General features: G+C 56.2%; 1 protein-coding gene across 1 annotated transcript; it reads right to left on the bottom strand.

The window, feature by feature from the left end:
* Positions 1-20,141: 20,141 nt before the first annotated feature.
* On the bottom strand, positions 20,142-23,979 carry LOC148595472 (uncharacterized). The gene is made up of 5 exons (XM_088520626.1): positions 23,284-23,979; positions 22,342-22,623; positions 21,485-22,177; positions 20,855-20,924; positions 20,142-20,164 (listed from the first exon to the last, which is right to left on the bottom strand). Exons 1-5 carry the CDS (start codon positions 23,977-23,979, stop codon positions 20,142-20,144), a joined length of 1,764 nt encoding a protein of 587 aa, XP_088376752.1.
* Positions 23,980-24,354: the final 375 nt, after the last annotated feature.

Raw genomic sequence — 24,354 nt, 5'->3', positions numbered from 1 at the left:
ACCTTGTGATGCTGGGACAGGGAATTTCTGTTATGAAGCATCTCCTTGTATGCAAAGTAGAAGCAGGGAGAACAATCCTCAAAAAAAAAAAAAAAAAAAAAAAAAAGTCATCAGCTGGAGGGATGCTGCAGACCCCTCCAGAAACCTCAGTAGCATTACCCTGCAGCCAGAGACTTACCGTGTCACAGATTGCTCCCACCATGAGCTCTGCTCTGTGCTCCCACTCCACGCTGCCTTTCACCTCTCTGTCCTCTCTCCTCTCCTGTCCGCAGCAGCAGGCAGTGCCCGCAGCCCTGCTGCTCTTGGCACAGGAGCTGCTCCTGCACTCGGCTGTCTCTGGGCAGTGCTGACAGGTTGACACGAGCTGCAGTCCAGCTCAATCCATGAATTACTCTGTCCCTTGGGATTCCTCTCTCTGGGATATATTCCCTCAAGTAGAGTAACCTGTTTTCCTTCAGAGTACAGGGATACAGATTCCAACGTTGCAATTTATTTCATGAGATAATGATTATCTACCAAAGTTAGAAATGTCCCACGGGAAGTCCTGATTCACATCTCTTAACTAGGCAGGACACCCAGACAGGGATAAGAAGGGAGCTTGTTGATACATGGTGCATATATGATTCAGATGACTTATTCAGATGGCTTATTTGGGCTCCACATGTCTGTTCAGAAGCGCCAGGTTTGGAGACGGATTCAGCTAACTCACGAATTCCACAAATACATGGCAGGTGGGATTCCCCCTTACCAGGCTAAGCATGCACATGGTCTGCTTGCAAGTTCCTGGCCTAAAGGTCCTAATGGAATCACTGGAGATAGTGCTTCAGTGGGAGGCCAGGTCAGGCATTTCCTTGGTCATCTCTAATGACCCTGGATGCCTTCTATCCTACTAGAGCAGCACTCACAATAAAGCTGAGGGACAGGCAGATCCCTACAGCTCAAAAAGCTGATCTATTCCAGTGGAGACCATTTATAGCATCACAGAATGGTTGAGGTTGGAAGGAGCTTTGCAGATGATCTAGTTCAATCCCCTTGATCAAGCAGTGTCACCTACAGCACGATGCACAGGATCCTGTCCAGGCAGGTCTGGAATATCTGCAGGGAAGATGACTCCACAACCTTTATGGACAATCCATGACAGTGCTCTATCACCTTCACAGTCAAGATGCTCTTTCTCAAATTCCGGCAGAACTTCCTGTGCTTCAATTTGTGTCTGTTGCCTCTTGTGCCATCACTAGTCACCACTAAAAAGAGTCTGGGCCATCCTCTTCTGCTCTTGGCATTTGCACACCCTGATAAGATCTCCCCTCAGCCTTCTCTTCTCCAGGCTAAAACAGGCCCAGTTCTCTCACCTTCTCCTCATAAGAGAGATGCTCCAGCTCCCTGATCAACTTTAGACATAGATAGACATATGCTGGGCTCTCTCCAGTAGCTTCATGTCCCTCTTGTACTGCGGAGCCCAGCACTGGACACAGGACTCAAGGGGTGGCTTCCCCAGGACTTAGTAGAGAGGCAGGATGACCTCCCTTGTCCTCCTGGCAACAGTCTTCCTAATACACGCCAGAAGACCATTGGTCTTCTTGGCAGCAAGGGGACATTGCTGGCTCATAAGAAAGCTTCAAGGGGGCTTGAGTGAGAGAAGGCACCTTCCTCTGGTTGCAAGGGATGTTTGGAGATCATCTAGTCAAATGCTGGTCAAGTCAATGTTTACAAGCACCTGGGAGGCCAGCAGCAGGCACATGGCACTGCTACTGCTTGGGAGGGGGGTCACGTTGTCTGTGCTCCTGACTGGACAGCACCAGGCATTAGCAGGTCCATCCATGTCTGTGAGGGTGACCGTGAGCTCTGCTCTTTGCTGAGTCCCGGGCAGGCCAGCAAGAGGCTCCTGGCTGGGCAGTTCCTTGGGAGGTCCCTGCTGGCAGAGCAGCTGCGAGGCCAGCGCTGGCCCATGGCTGGGGACGGGCTCTGAGGCCGCTCCTGTCCCAGCAGCAGCGCGGCCGGCAGCGGGGTCTGGTGCAGACACGCGGGGATGTCCCTTGTGTGCGCGGAGCTGCCGGGGCAGCAGCAGGCGCTGCCTGTGAGGCCAGGGTGTCTCAGCAGCGGGCAGGGACACCGGGGCCATTGCGGGGATGCTGCCGGGAGCCCCCTGCTCTCTGCAGGGCTGGCTCTGTGCTGACGCGTGGGCGTCGGCTGGTGACGTCACTGCTGCCGCAGCCCCTGATAGGCCAGGCCGCACGGCTGGTTGTGACGTCAGCAGCCCCTTCCTGGCCGGGGCGGCTCTGCCGAGGAACCTGGTGTCCCTGCAGCCCGCGGCGGCAGCAGCCCACGCTGGGCTGTGCGCGAGCGAGGTCCCCCTGCCCGAGGAGCTGCTGGGCCAGCAGGAGGCTCACGGCGGGTGCTGGCGCTGAGGTCGCTGCTGCCAGAGCAGTGAGGGGCCGGCAGCAGCGGCGGGGACGAGAGGGTTTGCTGAGGGTGCCCCGTGGAGGGGCTGACACCTGCGGAGCTCTGCAGCCCTGGAGAAAGGCAGCTCCTTAATCAAGTGGAGGGAGATGGAGCACTCAGCACCATGAATTTGTGCTGCTGTGAGCGTGATCTTCTCTGGCAAACATGGACAAGGAGCAGAGACTTGCGGCCAGCTGCCATTGGACCAGGGAGTCCAGCAAGATCTTTTAGGCTGCTAAATGAATCCAGTGCCTGAGTGAGCATGGTGTAACGAGAGCAGCACCATTAATAACCTGTGATTACCAGGCTCTTTGTCTGTAGTAATTCCCATCCCTGTCCAACAGGAGGGATCTTACAGGGATCCTACAGGGTCTGAACTGGGTCTCTGTCCTTCATGGGTCCACCTGCTTTTATGGTCTAGGTAGGACTGAAAGACATTAGAGGTCTGTGACTCTCTATCCAAGCAAGTTCTCCTTGGAGAACAGGTACAAATGTTTTAGCAGGAGACAGAAGGAATGTCCCCCCCAACAAAAGGGAGCTTGGAGCCTGCTGCCTGATGGACACTGAGGTTCAGGCCTGAAGCTTCCTCAGTTCTTGCCAGGATCTGCATCCAGGTATCCCAAGTGGCCTGTGCAATACATACAGATATGTATCTTGGAGTACATGGAGTAGAAGAGGCAATCTCTCAGGTGGAACTAAGAACTGGTTGGAACTAAGAACTGGTGTGGAATGCGGTCATGGAGTCCTGGACAGCTGGTGCCATTGCAGGTGCCCTTGTCCTCTCTGCTCAGCCTCCCTCTGCAGCTCTGATGGCCTCTGGTCTCCCGAGGTTTCTGTGACAGCTGCCAGGCCCAGGCAGCTCCCTCAGAGACCCCAGGGCCTCTCCAAGGGCTAATTTTAATTCCAATATTTTCCTGTCACCTGTTACAAAGACTGAGAGTATGAAAAAATTGTTTGGAAAGTGCCTATGGGTAGCTAAAAAGAGCCCTGCATGTTCTTGGCTAGAAGTGGAGCTTGGAGACCTCCCTCAAGTGCCCTGAGAAAGGGAGAGAAGTTGGAGATCGGAGGTTTTGAAACTGGACTGGTCTGCTCTTAGGAAGGGCTGGATTCTTTTTAGGGGAACTTATTTAGGGTGATGGTCATGCAGTTCAAAGAGATGTGGGCACATGACGCTGGAATCAAGGCTAACAGGCAGATGAGCTGTCCTCACTCTGCACAAGGTGACTATGAATCCATTTTTCTCAAGATTCCCAGTAGAAATGCTGAAAATTTCTGCCTCTGAGGGACACTCCCCGAGTGGTATTTCACGTAATCTGCTGCTATTGCAAGAGCCCTGGGGTCACTCTGAGAGCCAGTCAAGAGCACAGACGCGTGCCAGCAGTAAGCATTCTATGATTCTATGATTCTATGATCAGTGACGGGGAGCCCCATTTCGCTGGGTCTGCTGCCCACCCCAACCACCAAGACCAATGTGGAGTTAGGAGTCACCCCATGGCCTTATGGCCCCACAGCCTCACTTGTCTCCCTGGAGATTTTCTGACACCAATTGACACGGGGAGAAAAAGCTTCCAAGAGGTTTATTTGAAGCAGGCAATGGCTGCTGGTGATGTTGGCGAGTCTGGCTTCTCTGGGCACATGGGTTTTGTCTCCCGGCTCTGCTCCAGCCCCCATCTCAGGGAACCTGTCTGGCACGTGCGTCCGCTCACTGCTCCTCTCACTGCCCCGCGATGCAGCGGCAGCAGAACGCTCTGCGCAGAGCCCGAAGCGCCGTCCTGAGCCGTGAGCGCCATCGCCGGGGAGCTGCGATGTCCGGAAGGGCAGCGATGCCTGCGGTGGGAAGCAGAGCTGTGGGCAATGGGCTGCATGGGCACAGGGCTGCACCTGCCTGTCCCTGCCGCCAAGGGCTTCCCGAGGGGTTCTGTCCTCGGCACAGGAACTCCCGAGCGCTTCCTGCTGCCGGCCTTGGTGCCACCCCCTGTGCCAGGACAGGCCACTGTCCCCAGCAGGGCTCTGCACTCGGGTACGTACCTGGTTCAACGTCGGGTGTGGGGCTGCAGGAGGAGGGCTTCTGCTCCTCCTCTTGGGGCTCCAAGGCCACCTGCATGGGCAGAGCAAGAACACGCACCCGTCAGCCATCAGCTGGCCCTGCTGAGGGTCCCAGTGCCCCAGGCTGCACAATGGCAAAGGGTTTGGATCAGAGGAGGCTGCCCATGGCTGCATGTCCCAAGGGAAGGGACCTGCGGCCGGCACGGCCATGGGACAAGGCTCGTTGTGGGGCCGTAGCAGCAGGGCTGGGCAGGGGGAACGGAGGCAGCCGGGGGTGTGTGTGGCACAAGGGGGCTCGTGCCCTGGTGTGGAGGGGGCTGCTGCTGGGGCTGCCCCTTCCCTCCTCGCTCGGCATCCAGACCCCAGGGCTGAATGTGACGTGGGCTGGAGCAGACTTCATCGCTGTGCCTTTGGAAACAGAGAGGAGCCGGCATCTCCCCATGGAGACATGGCAGAGGGCAAATGCCTGGGGTGACAGTGGGATGCCATGGGCAGAGGGGTCCCAAGGGATTGGGCAGCTCTGGGCACCCCCTCTGCTCCCCCCAGACCCAGCTCACAGGGCAGCTCCCTGGGATGGTGGGTGCAGGTGAGGCGCTGCTTGCTCACCTGGGGAGCAGGGCCTGCAGCCAGGGGAGGAGCCGCTGGTGCCGTGTCCTCAGGCAGTGGTTGCTCTGGAGTGGGGCTGTCACTCACAGGGGGCAACTTCTGGTCAGACATCTCCCTGTTCACGAGCTGGCTCCGGAGGCTGGGTCTGACCCATGGCAAGGAGATGCTTCCCTCCACCTCCTGGCCTTGCAAAACCTCTTCACCATCTTCCTCTTCCTCATCAGTCTGGTCCGCGTGCTCATCCTGCTCTGCTCCCAGGTCCTTCTTCCCACTTCTCACCTGCCACTCCTTCTTGGGAGCATGGACATAGAGCCGCTCCAGCACCTCCCACTTGCACCTTGCATCTTTGAGGAGCTCCACTTGCGTGACCTTCGGGTTCCACAAGTCATAGAAGGAGTTTCTGGCGAGGAGCTAGAGGAGAGAGGGAGGTTTGTGAACAGAGCTTCATTTCCCACCTAGAATGGCCTCCTGGGCGCAGGGACAACTGGGATGTCACAATGCAGAGCAGCAGCTTGTCCCAGCACTGGTGGGGTTATGGCTGCCCCAGCCCTCCCTTGTGCTCACTTGTTTGGGTCGGACATTGAGCGATCCCGAGGCTGTCAGGGAGAAACGTGTCCCCTCGCCCTCCTCTTCCTCGTCCTCGCTCTCCTCCAGGCTCTGCTGCTTCCTCAGGAAGGTGCCTTCTCGCAGCTGGGCCAAGCTCTGCCCGGTGCGCGCCAGGCAGCTGCTCTGGAGCTCCTCCAGCGGCTCCGTGCGGATGCTGAGCACGGACAGGCAGCGCGCGGTGTTGTCCGGGTGCACACGCAGCGGCTCTGCTCCCAGGTGGCAGACGATGCCCACAGGCTGCTGCTTTGGGCCCTGTCCTGTCCCTGCTCGGCGTGGTGGGGCAGCCTTCCGGCTCTCTGCCCTCAGCTCCACTGCAATCTCCGCAAAGATGCTGTCCACGAAGCCAGCAGTCTCGAGCAGGGATGAGCACATGGCCTCCAGTGAGGCCATTTCACCGGGTGAGCCGGCAGCGGCTGTGTCTTCTGCAGAGCCGGGTGGTGACTCTGTGAAGGGGAGGCTGGGGAGTTCAGCCTCCCGGGATCCCTCCTTGGCTGGCAGCACGCACTGCTGGGCATCCTGCGGGGCAGAAGAGGCTCTCTCTTCCTGGGACACCTTGGCGGGTGGCCCTTCCACTTGAGGAAGCTGCAGCTCTCCCCCTTGGCACCCTGAGGATGTGCTTAGCACCAAGTCCTGGTTCAGCACCGTTGCCTCCGGGCGCTGGTCCTTGGGCTGCTGGCCCACCTGCGGGGAGAAGGAGGCCCGTGATGGAGGTGGCTGCATGGATACAAGTGGCCTCTGAAGCACAAGAAATCTCAGCCCTGTGTCCAAGGGAGGCTCGTGGCTGCACACAGCCTGGCTGAGCTCAGTCTAGAGCTGCTCCCTGAGCCTCAGCACAGAGCTCACAGGTTTGGGTGGCTCTGGGAGGACCCCGGCTGGCGTCTTTTGTCCGAGAAAAAGTGCCCAGGGCTGAGAATAAATGAGCTCTCCCCAGAAGAGCTCGTGCCTGGCTACCTCACCCCAGCTCCCCTTTCAAACCATCCCAGTGCTCTCCATGTCAGTCCCATCCCTGCTGCCTGCCTCTCCCTTCAGCCCCACTGCCCACCTCGCTCCCGCTCTCCTGCAAGCCTGAGAGCCCGTCTGTGGGCTGGGAGCAGGCGTTCGCCTGCCGCTCCTTGTCCATGTTCAGGATCCTCTCGTGGGAACCTGACACTGGCACCAAGGGGAGCTGCTCTCTCCTGATCGAGCTGCTCTCCTCAGAGTGGGGAGCCTGGGGTCTTTGCCCCCAATAAAGGCATGGTCACGATGGGGACTGCCCCCTCACAATGGTCTTGTGAGCATGATGCCACTGCCATCACAAAGCCCTGGTGAGTGCCATGAGGACCCCATCATGATGGCTTGGTGGAGACCATGGGGACCCCATCACGATGCCTTGGTGGAGACCATAGGGACTCCATCATGATGTCCTGACGATCTCCATGGGGATGCCCATCACCATGTTGCTACCTCCAAGTCCTGATTCCAGCTTCTGAGCCTGCCTGGGAGCTGCTATCTGGGGAGCAGGATGAATGTTCCTCCCTCCAGCTCTGCACTCCTCAGGCCTTGCAGAGGCTGCACTTCTTCAGGCGCTGCATAGCAGAGATCCACACAAGGCCATCCCTGTCGGCCTGCCCATTAATCCTCACCCCTACAATCCTGACTGACTCTCTGTCTGTCCCTAGGCAGAGTTCCTTGGATCTTGCTGTGCTCTCCAGGGTTTCCTTTGTCACCTGCACCTTTCCCTGCCATCCCAGCCCATCACTCCCTCACTCTTGCTCTAGTCGTCTTCTTCTCTGACTCATTCTCAATTTAAGGCTCTCCTCACCAGCTTGGCCAACTGGTTGATGACCATCAGGTGAGCAGATGGGAACAGTCTCCTTCCAGATGAAATGTGACAACATGCAGTCTTGCTGCCTTGCTCTAGGCTCAGCTCCAGGTTCTCCTCCAGCTCCTGCTGAAAACAAAAAAAAGACAAAAAGAGAAGGAAAAAAAAAAGGAAAAGAGACTCTTTGCTCTTCATCCTCTCCATTTCTTGCTTGTCTTAAGCTGGTATGAGGGTACATGAAAGCAATGTGAATTATGGCACCTGAAATGCAGAATTAAAACCGGAATCCTTCGGACATGTTTCTCCTTCTTGTATCAGTGCATGCCCAAATGTGCAGGGCTGCTCCTGCTGGAGGACAGTTCTGTGCATTGGTGTGCCAGAGCAAAGGCCACTCCAAGGGCACTCACTGAAGACTCCAAGGCCAACAGGGAAATGGGCAGGTTGTGAGGAAGCTCCAAAAGTGCCTTCGCCCACTCTGCCCATTGACAGCACCAGCAGCACCTTTGCTGGCCCCAGTAGACCACCAAGCATGGGAAAGGGGATAACCAGGGGTTATCCCAGGCACCCAAAGGCCATGCCAGTTCCATAGGGACCATGGGTGTGCATGTGCAGGTGCTCTAGGTGAGCACACTTGTGTCTGTCACACTGGACTAACCTGAGGGACAGGGCAGGATGGCTCCCAGAAGCACACTGCTGTGTTCTCCTGTGCTTCCCTGGCACAGTTAACCGCGGGTGACATTCCTCCTCTCCTGGGAACTTTCTAGGCCAGCCCAGCTGGGTCAGGCAGCCCCAACAGGAGATGGGGTTGCTGCCCCAGGGGACTCTAAAGTACCTGGGAGCATGTGACAGAGGTAAAGAGGATGTCCAGGAAGGGCAAGTTGCTGCTGAGGAAATTCCTGTTCCTTCTGGATGAGGACAGTCTTTCATGTGGCCACATTCAGGACATCAGTAGCTCACTGTCAGGATCACCATGGATAGGAAGGTTCAGGAAGAGGAGACCCATCACCCCTTAAGAACATAGGTTTATGAAAAGAGACCCCAGTGTCATGTGTCTCCCATTACTGATTCCTCCTTTCATGTGTTGGTGCTCAGTTGCTGGTCCATAGGCCCTGGACCACCTTGAGAGGCCTCAGAGTTCCTGCCCTCTGCACCCATTCCAGGAGGTTGTGTCTTTCCTGGAGGTGCTGTATTTGCCAGCCATGGCTGGCTGTAATGGGCACACCAGGCACCTGGCACAGCTCTAGAGACCTTGGACTGAACTTGGGTGCCTGTCATGCAGGGATGTGTGTGTGTGTCACTTTGCTTTGCTCTGATTTGAGCTCACATGCCCTAAATGCACATGTCTGGTTCCATTTCAGGTGGTCAAGCATACCCTCCTTGCCCCTATATGCATCAGCTGGTGCTTGGGAAGGATGTCCATCTCTCAGGATGGTTCCAAGAGAATTTGCAGACCCTTGCATTTGCCTTGGACCACCCCAGCCCCTCAGGCATTACAAGGTGTTATTACTGACTCCTACCATCTCTCTCTAGTGATTAGAGACACCAGGGCCATTTCCTACCTGGGATGTGCTGCACAGGTCTCTGTCTTCTTGAGTTCAAGAGAATGTTTTCTTCACACAGTCATGGCTCAGACCACTTTGAGGCCATCTGCAGACCCCTGTACTACGGGATCCTCCTGAGCAGCAGAACTTGTGTTGAAACGGCAGCAGCTGCCTGGGCCTCTGGGTTTCTCAATGCCCTGGTCCATACTGCTAACACTTTCATGCTTTCTTTCTGTAGAGACAGCTCTATGGACAGTAGTTTTGTGAAATCCCCCAAATCCTCAAGCTCTCCTGCCAGGCTACAGGCATTTCCATATATTTGTGATGCAAAACATCAGGATGTGGCACAGAAGACAGATTGGTCATGGTAGACCCTACTACCAAGAGCCAAGGACACCGTGTGTCCAATGGCCCCACTTGAGAGCAGAGAAATGCTGGCATGGAGAGAAGATGTCAATGCAATGGTGAAAGAGGGTTCCCACTAAGAGAGCAAAGCCTGCAGTGCCCAAAGCCAGGGAGAAACATAGTGTGACTGTGAGGAAATGGCAGGAGAGGGCTTTGTTGCCTGAGCTGTTTTGTAGCACCTTGGGGCGTGTGAGAGAGTTGGGCCAATCTCCAGGCAGGAGAAGGCATCATTGAAGGTGTTCTTGGGCTGGAGCCGTCTAAGATCCAGCCATCCTGAGGCTATCATTAGCCCAGTCATATCATCCAGGGTGAAAGGAGGTTCTGTTTGATAAAAGCGAGAAGCTGTTAAGAGAACAGAGACCAGAGCAGACACCTTGGTGTGATGTGCCTCTCCCATTTAGGGAGCACGCTTGGCTGTAGGAGGGATGGACTTGGCCTAAAGGCAGTGGTGGGATCCAGTTGTTTCAGCACTGGTAGCGAACCCGAGAGGTCCGGGGGCGCTTGCCCAGCTCCAGCTCCAAAGGGACATGGCTTCTCATAGATCCCATGCTAGAGGAGGCATTTGGTTATGCTGGACAACGCAGGCATCTGTCTTGGCCCAGCCAGCCTATTCCGATGTCACTGAATGATATGCCTGCCCTGAATTATATTAACTTTTTGCACTGTGATGATCTGCCTGGGTCTCTGCTTTATACTGCATGGTGCTCACACAGTAGTGAAAGGCACCTGGAGTCATTTGAGATGGCCAAGGACATTCCCCACCTGGTCTTGTCCTGGAGCTCCATGAGAATGTGCGTCTGAGATTTGCCTCTTAAGAGCAAACAGACATGGGCAGGTTTTTGGTACCTCCTCTGCCTCTTCAACTGTCCCCAGCTGTTTGTGTGTTGCCAGCTGACTCCCACCCTCCATCAGCAGTGATTACAAGGGGTGCTTAGAGAAGGAGCTCCCATGGAGATGTCAGTGCTGTGCACACTTCAGCATGGGCAAGCAGAATCCCAGCTTCTGTGTATTCAGGGGAGCAATGTGAAACCCATCCCAGATCAGTGACTTCTGAACCAGCATGTGATGCCCACATTGACTCATCTGAATCCATGAGCCTCCTTCTTGCCCCTGTCTCAGTGTCCTGCCTATTAGGGTCTTACTAACTAGGGACTTCCAGAGTGGAACCTTTTTAACTTGCATAGATAGTCATCCTCTGATGAAATAGATGGCAAGCTGGGAATCATTCTTTCTCCACTCAATTGGAAAGGACAACAAGTGATTATTTTAGTTTACTTAACAATCATTTCCCAGGAGGAGGGAGCACGAGGGACAGAGAAATTGGTGAGTTCAGCTGGGCCTCTGCTCCTGAGCAGGGCCAGGCTCCTGGGACGGAGGCAGCTCGTGGCAACCAGGCAGCACTGCCCAGAGACAGCCGAGTGCAGGAGCAGCTCCTGTGCCAAGAGCAGCAGGGCTGCGGGCACTGCCTGCTGCTGCGGACAGGGGAGGAGAGAAGGCAGCGAGAGGGGAACGGCAGTGTGGAGCGGGAGCACAGAGCAGAGCTCACTGAAGGAAGAAATCTTCACAAACCCTTGCGTGGTAAGTCTCTGGCTGCAGGGCAATGCTGCTGAGGTTCCTGGAGGGATCTTCTGAACCCATCCCACAGCATGACTGATAGCACTTGTCTCTCCTGGAGTATCCAGGGCATGGCAGGAGAAGGAGCTGATTCAGCTCAGGGATTCCCTGATGCACCTTCACAGGGCAGGGCACGCTGCTCCTTTCTTCCAGGTATCGCTGCAGGGGTGTCAAGTGCTGGGTGTGCACATAGGTCTCTCCAGGTTTATGAATCAGAGCAGCATCCCTGCACCCGAGGGAGCACCCTGGGCAGTGACTCTGCTGCCTGCAAGGGTCAGTGCTGCACAGAGAAGCCCTGACAGGGCTGGTCCCAGTTAGCCAGGATCATCTTCCTGTTGAGACTGTGCTGCCTCGGTCAAGTCTGCTCACCTTGTTCATGTACAGGACATGTCTGAAGAGTCTTTTCATGAGGAAGATCAAGAGAAGGGCTACTTCCAAGGGCAGGAACTTTCCTCTTCCTGTCTGCACTTTCCGTTATCTCCCTAACTGCTGCAGGGAGAAAAGAGGAGTGTATTCTGGTTTGCCAAAGTAGTGGACTCGAGCCTTCCCTCTCAGAGATCTGTGAGAAACTTTATAGAGCCTCTTAAACACACCTTAGTCTGCAGACATCATCAGCATCACCTTTGTGCAATTTATTTCACTTGCTCCGTAAAGTGCCTGCACAGCGATGCCCCTGGACAGTGCCCTGTCCCCAGACGCTTGTGTAGGGCAGAACTGAGCACACAAAGGTGATGTGCTCTGTGAGCACAGACTGACAGAAATTGTTGGGACAGAGTAAGGTGCCATCAGGGACTGCTGTGGGCAGCAGAGATGGTCAGGGAAGGAGAGGGAAGTGCCCACCATGATGGGAGGATGGATCTCGGGAAGTCATGCTCAGTCCTTCCAATGCAGACACCTTCCTCTGAGCAAGCCCTGCCACGTCTCCTCTGCCACCCAGCAGCCTCTCTGCCCTGACAGCCTTGGGGTCCAGGGTATCAGCCCACTCCACTGCAGCCAGATCCCTGGCAAAGGACAGGGGCATCCCTCCTGCTATGGGCACATTTCCTGCTGCCCAATATACGGGCTTCAGATGCATGGCATGCACTGTCACCATCTGTGAGGTAGCATGCCCACACAGGTGAGGTAAGGGTGTTCCTGAGTGCCCCTCTGCCTGTCTTCCCTTTCTCCCCTTGGCAGAAGGATCGCAGGATTGCTCCTTGTTTCCCCTCCTGTTCTTCTCTTGGGCTCCCTGGGGTTGCAGAGTTTTCAGACGCAGTTCACACACCTACCCTGCAAGCTGTGGAAGAGAGGAATATGGATGGGAGTGAGGCACCTCCAGTGCCCTCTAACCTGTGCAACTGCAGGAAATGCAGCCCATGGGTTTAGGAACTGAGCTAACTCTCCCTTAAGCAGAGTCCATCTTCAATGCAACTTCATTTGACCCTTTTGCCTGTAATGTCTTAACAGACTTGGAGGTGCCCTCAGGAGGGACATTGCTGCCTCCTGCCATCTCTGTGATGTCCACGAGACCTCTGAAGAATCTGTTACAGAAACTGAGAGCAGCATGAAAAAATGATTTGGAAACTGCATATGGGCAGCTGAAAAGAGCCCTGCATGTTCTTGGCTAGAAGTGGAGCTTGGAGACCTCCCTCAGGTGCTCTGAAAAAGGGAGAGAAGTTGGGTCTGAGGTTTTGAAACTGGACTTGTCTGCTCTTAGGAGGGGCTGGGTTCTTTCTAGGGCAACTGATTAGGGTGATCATCATGCACCTCAATGAGGTTTGGGCACAGAACAGGTGCAATCAAGGCTAATAGGCAGAGGAGCTTCCTCACTCTGCATAACATGACTATAAGTCCATTTTCTCACGATTCCCAGTAGAAACGCTGAAAAATTCTGCCTCTGAGGAACACTCTGCAGAGGTGAGAGGGGCATCCCAAAGAAAATACGTGTCAAAATAAATATCAAAAATCCCACTCTCAATACACATTCATTAGAAGGGGTGCTGTAGATACTGAAAAGCCCTTATACAAATCAGGGGGATTTCACTTGAAAATTGTGAATCTCAGAGCTCATCACCCCTCTTGTCTCCTTCCCACTACTGAAGGGCTGGACAGACTTCTCTGGAGCCCATGTGGAGATGCCCCTGCTCCTCACAGCACATTCAGCCAACCCACAGTGAGGCCCAAGGAAGGGAGCTGCACAAAGATCTCCATGAAGAGAGGCAATATGGGCAGTGTATTAGAACTGGAACAAGTTGGGAGATATTTAACTTTAAAAATCTGGAATAACTGCTCAATATTTTTTCTTTTCTGAACTATCCACAAAGCCTGGAGAGAGTGAAATGTCCAACAGCAGCTCCCTCAACGAGTTCCTGCTCCTGCCATTCTCAGACACGCGGGAGCTGCAGCTCTTGCACTTCTCGCTCTTCCTGGCCATCTACCTGGCTGCCCTCCTGGCCAAGGGCCTCATCATCACAGCCGTAGCCTGCGACCGCCGCCTCCACACCCCCATGTACTTCTTCCTCCTCAACCTTTCCTTCCTCGACCTGGGCTCCATCTCCACCACTGTTCCCAAAACCATGGCCAATTCCCTGATGGACACCAGATCCATTTCATACTTGGGATGTGTTGGGCAGGTCTTAAGTTTTACTATTTTCATTTCAGCAGAGTTTTCTCTCCTCACAGTCATGGCCTATGACCGCTACGTTGCCATCTGCAGACCTCTGCACTACAGGACCCTGCTGGGCAGCAGAGCTTGTGTCAAAATGGCAGCAGCTGCCTGGACCAGTGGCTTTCTCAATGCTCTCCTGCACACTGGGAACACATTTTCCCTACCCCTCTGCCAAGGCAATGTGGTGGAGCAGTTCTTCTGTGAGATCCCCCAGATCCTCAAGCTCTCCTGCTCCAATTCCTACCTCAGGGAAGTTGGGCTTCTTGGAGTTAGTGTCTCTTTAGCCTTTGGGTGTTTCGTTTTCATTGTGGTGTCCTACGTGCAGATCTTCAGAGCTGTGCTGAGGATCCCCTCCGAGCAGGGCTGGCACAAAGCCTTTTCCATGTGCCTCCCACACCTGGCCGTGGTCTCCCTGTTTCTCAGCACTACACTTTTTGCCTACCTGAAGCCCCCCTCCATCTCCTCCCCAGCTCTGGATCTGGTGCTGGCTGTTCTGTACTCTGTGGTGAGTCCAGCAGTGAACCCCCTCATCTACAGCATGAGGAACAAGGAGCTCAAGGATGCCCTAAGGAAACTCATCCAATTGTTCTAACATCAGCAATATCTGTACTGGGAGATTTGGGATCCAGGATATGTGTTGTTTTTTGATTTACTTTTTACTTTTGTTCTGTTACATTCCTGCAAAGGAAAATAAATTTTCTGTTTTGTGCCATTTGTCCTGAAGAATCTCTCATGTAAATCTGACTCTTAGCCATGTTCAATTCCAACTGAGTCTGTCTCCCACCGTGACAAGCAGTAGCTGCTGGAGGGGCTGCAGGGCCGGTCTCATGCAGTGCTGGGCAGCACGGTGGGTATGGAGGGACTGCAGGCAGACAGGGAGGGGACCTGCTGGGCACAAGAGCTAGGGAGACAGGGAGTCACTGACCTCATTATGGGGCCTCCTGCCCCTTGTCCTTGCGCTTGCCCTGACTGATGCTGTGGACATGGCTGAGCTGGGTCCTGACCTGGTCTTGTCACATTTCTGCAGAGATGACTTCCCATCTCCAGCTCGACTCGGCCCTCCTAATAGTTTGGAAAGTCTTGGCAAGGGAAGCTGGAACTGAGCAGGTCCCAGAGAGGGCTCTAGATACCAAAGCTGTCTGTATGTACACGGCAGAAAATTTCCTGACAAGACAAATTAAAAGCATGAGAAGAACTTCAGATTCAGGCCGCCTACCCAGGAACGCTGCATGCAGAGTCTTATGTGCATGAAGAAACAACATCAGACACTCGGGTCTGAGCTTACAATGTCCAGGGTGCAAGCAGGGCAGGAATCTATGGACAGAAGATGCCATCCTCCAGTGCTCAAACAAGATAAGCAGGGCAGGTTTGTGGATGGTAACGGGGGTCAGGCAGAGTCCAGCAGTGGCCAGGTAACACTGGAGGGCTCCAAACAGCCCTGCTCTGTGTAGGAGGTTGGACTGGAAAACTCCAGGGGTCCCTTCCCACAGCAACTTCTCTGTAACTCCGTGATTTCTTACTCCTTAGCCACAGATCCAGAAGCACTGGAAGCTCACTCTGCATTGGAAGCCCAAGAAGGTCCTGCTGCTCCTACCTTGAGCAGGTATCCACCTAACACATAGGGTCCATCTGGCCACAGAGGCATCACCCGTCCAGTGCCCTGGCCAACATAGGCAATTGCAGGGTCTGTTCCTCTCATCACCGCTGCTGCTGTGCCCATGTCAAATCCTCCTGCTGGCAGATGATCTCAAGGCCCAAGGCAGCTCCAGCTCCTCCAGGGCTGTGCTGGAGCCATTCAGGATTGGGCTGAGGTGGGTCTGGCACCACCAGGTGGGTGGGAGAGGGCAGCCCCCTCTGCCACGCTGGTGCTGGTGCTGGGCACAGCTTTTCCCTGGGAGCTCCCTGCGGAGCCGCTCCAGGGGATCCTCCACCTCTGCCCTGGCAGCAGTACCAGCGCCCAGGGTGCCCGGGTGGGAGTGCACAGAGGGCAGGAGGGGACGGGCTGCCCCGGGGGAGCATCGAGACCTGCTCTGTGCAAGCAGGGATGGAGAGAGGAAATGCAGAGCTCGGCTGGAGCTGGAAAGAGCGAGGAGAGGGGAGGGCAACGCGGAGGCCTCCTGCCAGCACATCCAGTGCACAAGGAAGGAGGGAGGGAAATGGGGGCTGCTGCTCAGCGGGGTCAGGTCTGGGGCAACCCAGGAGCCGGTCCCTGCCCACCCCAGGCTGTGCCCCACACAGGGCTCCGCAGGCAGCTGGGCTGCAGGACCTGCTGGGCTCTGCTGCACAAGAGGGGTCGTGCAAGCCTGGCCTGTCCCTCTCCTTGGGATATGGGGACCTGCAGGAGGATGGAGCTGGCCAGGGACCGCCCCACAGCTGGATGGGAACTCAGGTGTGGGACAGTACAAATGGGATTCCCATTAACCTGTCTTTACAACACGCTCGTTGCCACCACACTGAGCATCCCCAGCTGCCAGAAAGGAATACCATGAAAACAGCTCCAGATCCCATTTTTATTTCTTTCTTAAATTTTGTTTTTTATAATCTGTGTTGAGCTGAGGCACGTCCACACTCCCCCTACCCAACACACGCTGGTCTGGCTCACTCAGGGAGACATTCACTCTCTTTTGATTAATATGGTCAAAGACATTTGTGCAACCACTTGATCCACTCAGCTGGAATACGGTCAACTACTCCACTGAAGTGGTCTTGCAGCTTATCTAAAACAAGGGCCACCCTACAGTCCCACCCTTTAGCTTTCCTTGCAAGAACTGTGGTCCATCACACCCCATCTTCTTCCCAGAACCTCCTTCCATTGCAGAAATTTATTGGTCACTTGTGAAGGAAATTTATATTACACTCTAGTTTTACAGGAAACAACATGCAAGGCCATGTACCCCGTGAGCAGGACATCTCAGCTGACCTTCCACAGCCCCGCTCTTCTTATAAAATAGAAGTGCTACAAAGAAAGCAGTCTAATCCAGCCAGAGGCACAAAGGTTGTGCAAAGGTTATACTAGAAGTGCAAAATCAGCCCCAATGGCCCATTTCATGTCCACACAGAACTAACTCACACTGTAACACAGCAAAGGGATAGGTAGGATCAAGAATGGTGGATAGATCTGATTCATCATGTAAAATAATGTCTGTGTAAAAATTTACTCCCACTTAAAAGTTAGACAGAAAAATGCTCAGGATCCCTCTTGTGCTCTTAGCCGAGAGGCACCTTCTTCCTACTAATCGTATGTAGCAACTAAGAAACATGATTCCTGCTGCTTAAAAGCTACTCTGGTGCCTAAAGAAGGAAATATCTGACCTGTCCTATATTGTCCTACATCTGACTTGCACAAAAAGAGCAACTCCCAGGAGAAACTCGTACTGAGGTCCATCAAAGCATCTCATGCCATGGCCATGTTTTGTGCTGTTTCATCCCACGCAACTTCAATTCTAGTGTTGAAAAATACCCAGCCTGAAAGCACCCTGAAAGCCTGGTTCCCTCACAAAACACCAAACACCCAAACAGCCCCAAAGTCCTGGCTTCTTGCACAGCTGTGCCCAGTGCAGAGGCCTGTTGGTGCAGGGGAGTAGAAAGGGCTTCTCCAGTGCCCCACTGGAAATACTTCACATCCTTTGGTACCATCTGGAGACATTCCTGAAGGATTTATCAGCAAGTTCTGGATAACAACAGGGCTGAATGGAGGGTACTCTTTTCCAGGACTCTTCTCTGCCTGACTGGGCCATCTCCATGGCAGTGACCTACAGAGCCCCTGATGACACGAGCTGCCCTCCTCCTTTGAACATCCTCTCTTAAGGTATTTATAAACACTGATAAGATCCTCTCTCCAACCAGGACACCATTGGGCTTCTCCGCCACAGGAGCCAGCACATGCCGGCTCATAGAAAACTTCTTGGCCACCAGGATGCCCAGGTCCTTCTCCACACAGCTGAATTCCAGCAGGTCAACCCCCACCTGTCCTGGTGCATGGAGTTATTCCTCCCCACGTGCTTCTCTTGACTGTGTTGAACTTCATGAGGTTCATCTACACCCAGCTCTCCAGCCTCTCCAAGTCCCTCTCAATGGCTGCACAGCCCTACCAAGCATCACCACTCCTCCCAGTTTTATATCCTCAGCAAACCTGCTGCACTCTGTCCCTTCATGCAGGTCATTAATGAATAAACTGAACAGGACTGCACCTCTGGGGGACACTGCTAGCTACAGGCCTCCAACTAGGCTCTGCACCACTGAATCACAACCCTAAAGCCTAGAACCAGCTGCCCAGGTGGAGGTGACCTCACAGGTGCAAACCCACCACATCCCTGCTGCTGCCTGTGGCCTTCAGAGACAGCAGCTTCCTCAAAGCCCTTCCCCACACAGGAACCACTGCTGCCCTCTCAGCTCCTCTCACCACAGAGACCCCCCACCCACCGCCCACGCCTGCCTGCCTGCTGCCGGCCAATCAGGCACTCACAAAGACATGACGTCACAGCGCCGTCCCGCCCAGCTCTCTGGCCCTGCCCTCCAGGGCAGCAATGGCCTCCCCAGCCCTTCCCCGCCAGGAGCCCAGCCCGGGCTCAGCAGCTGCTCCGCGGAGATGATCTCAGCAGCGCAGAGCCCCGCAAGGCCCGGCTGCTGCCCAATGAGGCGCTGCGGGAGCGGTGACCTCACAGTCACCAGGCAGAGCCAGCCCTGCTGCTGCCCAATCAGCTCTGCCTGCAGCAGGGACCTCCCAAGCAGCAGCCACGCCCTCTCCCTGCAGCTGGCCTATCAGGGGCTGCGGCAGCAGTGACCTCCTCGTGCCCAGCGCAGCCATTGGCTGTGAGGCCCCGCGGGGCTCCTGGCTGTGCTGGGGGCTGTGCGGGGCTGGGGCAGGGAGGGGAGCCCAGCTCGGGGCTGCTGGTGCTGGGGGTGCTGGTGTGGGGGCCTGGGGGGCTGTGTGAGCTGCTGTGTTGGGCTCAGCCAGCACTGCCCACCCCGGCGTGGGGGAGAAGAGGGGCAGCCAGTGCCAGGGAAACCTGCCCTGGATTCTCTCCTTCTGCCCCCAGCACTCACACAAGGGTTGGAGCTGCCCCACGGGAGCCTTGGGGCTCGGGGAAGCCCCAGCCCCAGGAGTCCTGGCTGCCACGTTGTCCCCTGAGCAAGGTGGGACCCTCTGGCAGGACTCCTGCAGCAGCCTCCAGCCCTGAGCAGCCACTGCCACAGCCTGGGATCCACAGGGGTCTTTGCAGTGACAGTTTCTGTGTGACACCTCGGGAAGGAGCTCCTGAAGCTGGGAGCCTTGTTGGAGAGCAGCAGGATCCCTGGGAACAAGAACTTAAGTCCAGGTTGTGGGTGTTCATCCAGCAGTCCCCATCTCACTTTCCTCCTTGCTCTTGGGTTACTTCTGCAGCTGGAGAGGAGGGATGTTCTTCCTTTTCCAACATGCCCCTGCTCCTTGTCCTGATGAAAGGGTCTCCCAGTGCAGCCCCGCTGCCTTCTGTCCCCACTCCATGCCATAGAGCTGCTGCAAAGAACAGCCATGGGGTGTGTGGGAGCGGCACTCAGGAGCAACAAGGACCCATCGGAAAACAAAGGTCTGCACCCATGTCACCAGGGAGACTGCCCTGTGGTGGGGCACGTCCCAGTGTGTCCTCTGGGGTCACTGCCATGGGGATGGACGAGGCAGGGGGACAGCAGAGACATTTTCCTCTGTCTCCAGGAAGCAGTCACCTCCTGCCAGTGATGTTATTTTCCAAAACTGCTGTTCCTTATCTTGGACCTTAAGTGCTCCTTGGACTTTTCAGTGTACTTTTCCCTGGGACTTGGGATCCTGTCCTGGGGGGCTGCACAGCCCCGGGACTCTGGATCTCGGTGGACTAGGTGATCTCTAGAGGCCCCTTCCAACCTCAACCATTCTGTGATCTCCTGCATTTTTGACCCTGGACATCTCAGGACATGGCCACACACTGCAGTGCTGCTGTCTGGGCTTGGTGCATAGCCTGTAAGGTGGTGCAATGCTGCAAGATCTGCATTTTGATTCAACCAGCATTTTGTGAGCTCTGCAGCTGATGAAGTTGAAGAACATTCCCACAACTTCCCTTTGTGCTCTTCCTCATCTCTGCAGAATCCTGGAGACAGTCTTACAGAACAGAAGACCCACCCATCTGGAATTCTGTCAGAAATGTGACTTTCCAAGTCACTGCCAAAGGAAGGACTTCTTTGGGTTGCTCATTTAAGTCTGTGGCACCTCATTCATGATGCTGTGGAGCCCAGCTCTGTGTCTTGGGGCCTTGGCCCTTTCTCTCCCATCTCCTGTGTTTCTACCCAAGGTCTTCACCATTCCCGAAGGCCATGGGAAATGTTGATTCAGGGAGTACATGTGAAGCTCTGACACTTTGTGGAGCTGAAGGTGCCATGGAGACTGTCTGGGATGTGGCTTTGTCCCCATGCATACTCCTGCTCACCTGAGGATCCAGGAGATCTCTGGGAAGAGCCAACAGGAGAGTTCAGGTCCCTTGGAGTCAGGTATTTTCAGTCATAGGATCCCTCTATGGACTCCAGTGAATAATGTCACCCACAGAAGTGTGTTTTATGGGAGCTCACAAGGATCCTCAGTGAACGGGGCTCTAGGCCAAAGGACAAAGTGTATTTACCACACGCAAACTAAACAACAGGCATGTGCAGTAGTACTGTTTCAGCTCTCCAAAATATGTCTGCAAGCTTTTATTTGCTCCCATTTTAGATTTCCCCTGGAGTAACAGAGCTGTAGGACATGGTGCGGCCGCGCTGCTGTAGCCACCCGCAGAGCATCCCCGTTGCTCTGGCTCTCTGCTCGGCGCTGGCCCCGTCTCAGGGCAGCTCTCAGTGCCCCGCGGCTCGGCAGCAGCAGAAGGCTCTGCGCAGGGCTCGCAGCGCTGTCCTGAGCCGCCCCAGCCGTCGCGGGGGAGCCGCAGCGGGCGGGAGAGCGCTGGTGCCTGTGGGGGAAGGAGAGCCGTGGGCGAGGGGCTGCGCAGGGCAGGGCGAGCGCCTGCCTGTCCCCCACCCAGGGCTTTCCCGAGGCTCCTGGCCTGGGCATGGCAGCCCCAGGGCGCTGCCTGCTGCCGGCCTCAGCGCCGATCGCTGTCCCAGCACGGGCTCCCCATGCCCAGGAGGGCTCTGCCCTTGGCTCCGTACCTGCCTCTACCTCTGGCGAGTGCCTGAAGGAAGACGGCGGCGTCTCCTGCTCCTGGGGCTCGGGGGCAGCCTGCGTGGGGAGAGGGAGGACACAGAGCTGTGTGATATGAGCTGGCCATGCTCAGGGTGCTGCTGCCCGGGATGGCCGGGGGAAGGGTTTGCTGCGGGGGCTGCTGCGAACGAACGCGAGTCCCCACGGGAGGGAGCGGGGGCTGTTCGGCAAGGGGACAAGGTTGTCTTGGGGCTGTAGCAGCAGGGCCGTAGTGTGGGCTCCGATGGGCGCCGGGAGTGGAGGTGGCTGGCGTGTGGCACAAGGGGGCTGGGCGGGTGGGTGTGGAAGGGGCTGCTGCTGGGGCTGCCCCTTCCCTCCTGGCTCCGCGTCTGTGCCCCAGGATGCAGGGGGCAGAGGGCACGGCAGCCCTGCGCCTTTGGCTCCTGCAAAGGGACAGCAGGCAGTTTCCCCGCGGCAGACAGGCCCATGGGTAAAGGGCTGGGGGTGGCAGCTTCCAACCACATGCAGGGGGACACGTGGCCGGGGGCAGCTCTGCACAGCCCCCCTGCAGCCCCCCAGCACTGCTCGTGTGGCGGCTCCCTTTGGGGTTGGCTGCTGACGACAAGCTCCCCGCTCACCTGCTGAGGAGGCCCTCCGGGCAAGGCAGAGCCGTCTGACCCGGCACCTTCAGGCAGCCGTGTTCTGACAGGGGGGCTGTCGCTCCCAGCACAAGGGCCCGCGGCCAGGGGAGAGGCCTCTGCCTCCTGCTCTGTGGGAAGTGCTGGACTGGCAGCTGCATTTTCCACAGTGTCCTGGGGCTCTTTGAGTGCCAGGGGAGCGTCGGCCGTTGTTCTGCTGGTGTCTGATGGAGCGACCGATGCATTTTCTCCCGCATTCTGCAACTCTCCAGCCAGAGGAAATGCTGCTGCCTCGGCTCCCTGGGGCAGTGCTGGGGTGAGAGGCGAGCTCTGCAGGTCACCGGCTGCCTCCCTGGCAGCATCTTGTTCCTGGATGCTGTTGGAGCCAGACAGCTCCGTGTGGCACATTGGCGGGTCTGCCAAAAGGCTCCTGAGGCTCGGTGTGACCCAGTGCATGCACATGCGGTTGTTACTCTCCGTCTGGTCCCATTGCAAGAGCTCTTCCTCAGCCTCCTCTTCCTCATCGCTCCACTCCACTCGCTCATGCTGCTGTGCTCCCACCTCATGATGGCCCTTGGGGGCATGGGCGCACAGCCGCTCCAGCACCTCCCACTTGGAACTCGCGTCCTTGAGGAGCTCCACTCGCGTCAGCTCCGGTTGCCACAGGTTGTGGAAGGAGTTTCTGGCGCACAGCTGAAGGGAGAGAGGGGGACTGGTGAAGGGAGCTGGTTTTCCACCAGAAAATGCCCCTGTGGCCATGTCAGCCCTGGGACAATGTGGCTGTTGCAGCAGGGCACAGTGGCTGACCTCAGCACAGGGAGTGTTTCCAGGTGCCCCAGCCCATGCCTTGCACTCACCTCCTTAGGTCGAACATTGAGGCATCCTGACACTGTCAGCGAGAAACGTTTCCCCTTGGCCTCCAGTTCCTGGCCCTCGCTCTCCTTTGGGCTCAGCTCCTTCCTTTCAAGGCTGGCCTCTCGCAGCTGCGCCAAGCTCTGTCCAGTGCGTGCCAGGCAGCTCCTCTCGAGCTCCTCCAGCGGCTCCGTTGTGACTGAGAGCACGGACAGGTACTTCGCTGGGTTGTCTCTGTGTATGCGCTGCGGCGCGTCTCGAAGGCAGCAGAGGATTCCCAACGGCTGCTGTTTTGAGGCCCGCCATGCAGGTTGCCCTCGCAGTGGCACCGGCCCATAGCCACTGCCCCAGGAACTTTGTGTACCGGCCACCAGGACCTTCCTTTCTCCACGGCAGACACTGCTCTCACCACGCTCTGCGCTCTCCCTCTGGGCTGCGCTTGCCAGTGCTGCTCGCGCCATGGTGTGCGCCAGTGTCCTCTGCAGCACTGCTCCCCTCAGCTCCCGGCCATGGGCCGCACTTGTGCCCTCAGAAGGCCTCAAGGCTGCAGACACGAGTGCCAGCAGTGCGTCCAGCCATGCTGCGGCAGGGGATACACAGCTGTGCGGGGCAGGGCTGTGTCTCTCGGCGCTCATTTCTGTGCAGACCTCTGCGAGAATGTTGTCAGCCAGGGCAGCGAGCTGAGGCTGGAAAGCTGATGTGGACTCCAATGAGGCCATTGCCTGTTGGGAGCTGACAGCGATGGCTCTGGCAGAGCTGGCTGGTCCCTCTGCAATGTGGGGGCTGCTCATCTTTGGATCTTTCAACGCCTCTGAAACCCCTCTAGCCATTGTCTCCCAGCATAGGAGCTGCTCGAGGCCAGAGGAGGATGTTCCTCCTAGGACATTCTCAGAGGTGGCCACTTGCCATTCAGGAGGCTGCAGGTTTCCAGCATGGGCCACTGATACCTTACTTAAGGGCTGAGGCAGAACCTGTGTTCCCAGCACAGAGGAGGAGTGTCCTGGGAGCTGCTGGCTTTTCATAGGAAGAGTTTTCTTCCTGACACCATCTTCTGGCACCATCCTTGTTTTTCCCAGCACAGAAGACCGAAGTCTGGCCTCAAGCAAGCAGTGGTCATGCTCTGGAACTGTCCGGTGGGGAACACCAGCATCTTGCTTGGCTTTTTGAAGGGCAGGCAAATCAAGAGGCATGGACTCTTCCAGTCTCTTCCCGCACTTCAGAGACATCACAGCACCCCCAACAGCCCCTGAGGTTTCCCTGGCAGCAGTTTCCCTGCAAGTTATTGCCACTGTCTCTAATCCCTCCATCACCACGTCCACCAGTCTCCTGGCCACATCTTCCGTATCGATGGCATTGGTCTTGCACCTGGCAGAAGCTCTGCAAGGCTTTTCTGGAGCAGGCAGCTTCTTTTTCCCTGTAGACCCTGGTGTTTTACATGCAGGAGCCTCCAGGCCTCCATGTGCCTGGCTGGCTGCCCTGGCAGTGCGCGGTGGTTTGGGAGGCAGATGTGGCACCTCCGCTCTTAGCCCAGCTCTGCTGGGCAGGGTCTCCCTGAGACTCACAGGAGTCTTCTTCAGAAGGGCAGCAGAGGGATGAGCAGCTTGCAGGGTGGAAAGAACATCATTGACAGTGTCCTCTGCCATCTGCAATGAAAGCGCACAGGAGAATTCCCGATGGCCTTTGCTCCACTCTCCAGCCTTCCACATGGAACCTTCCTGTGGCCCCTCATGCCCTTCATGACCGCAGTGCTCTCCCATGCACACGGGCAGCTGGAGCCTGTTGCCAAAGGCTGGGAGAGGCCTCTGGAGAGGGCTCGTCACTGTAGGGCAGGCAGAAGATGGGCACATGGAGCAGCACCATGACCCAGCGTGAAGCTTGGCCTTGCAGAGTGCCGTGCAGAGCACGCGCTGCTGCTGCTCTTCCCTCCGCTTCCCGCCTGCTTCCCGGCAGTGCCGCGCAGTCAGGCAGGGCCTTTGCTGGCCTCGCTGCTCAGCTCTGTACCTTTGCAATGGCCTGAT

Source organism: Tinamus guttatus, unplaced genomic scaffold (genome assembly GCF_059628265.1).
Source record: "Tinamus guttatus ecotype Peru unplaced genomic scaffold, ASM5962826v1 Tinamus_guttatus_pri_ptg000095l, whole genome shotgun sequence".
Taxonomy (NCBI): Eukaryota; Metazoa; Chordata; class Aves; order Tinamiformes; family Tinamidae; genus Tinamus; species Tinamus guttatus.
The sequence above is the reverse complement of the archived record's forward strand: the minus strand, read 5'-3'. Positions and strand labels throughout refer to the sequence as shown.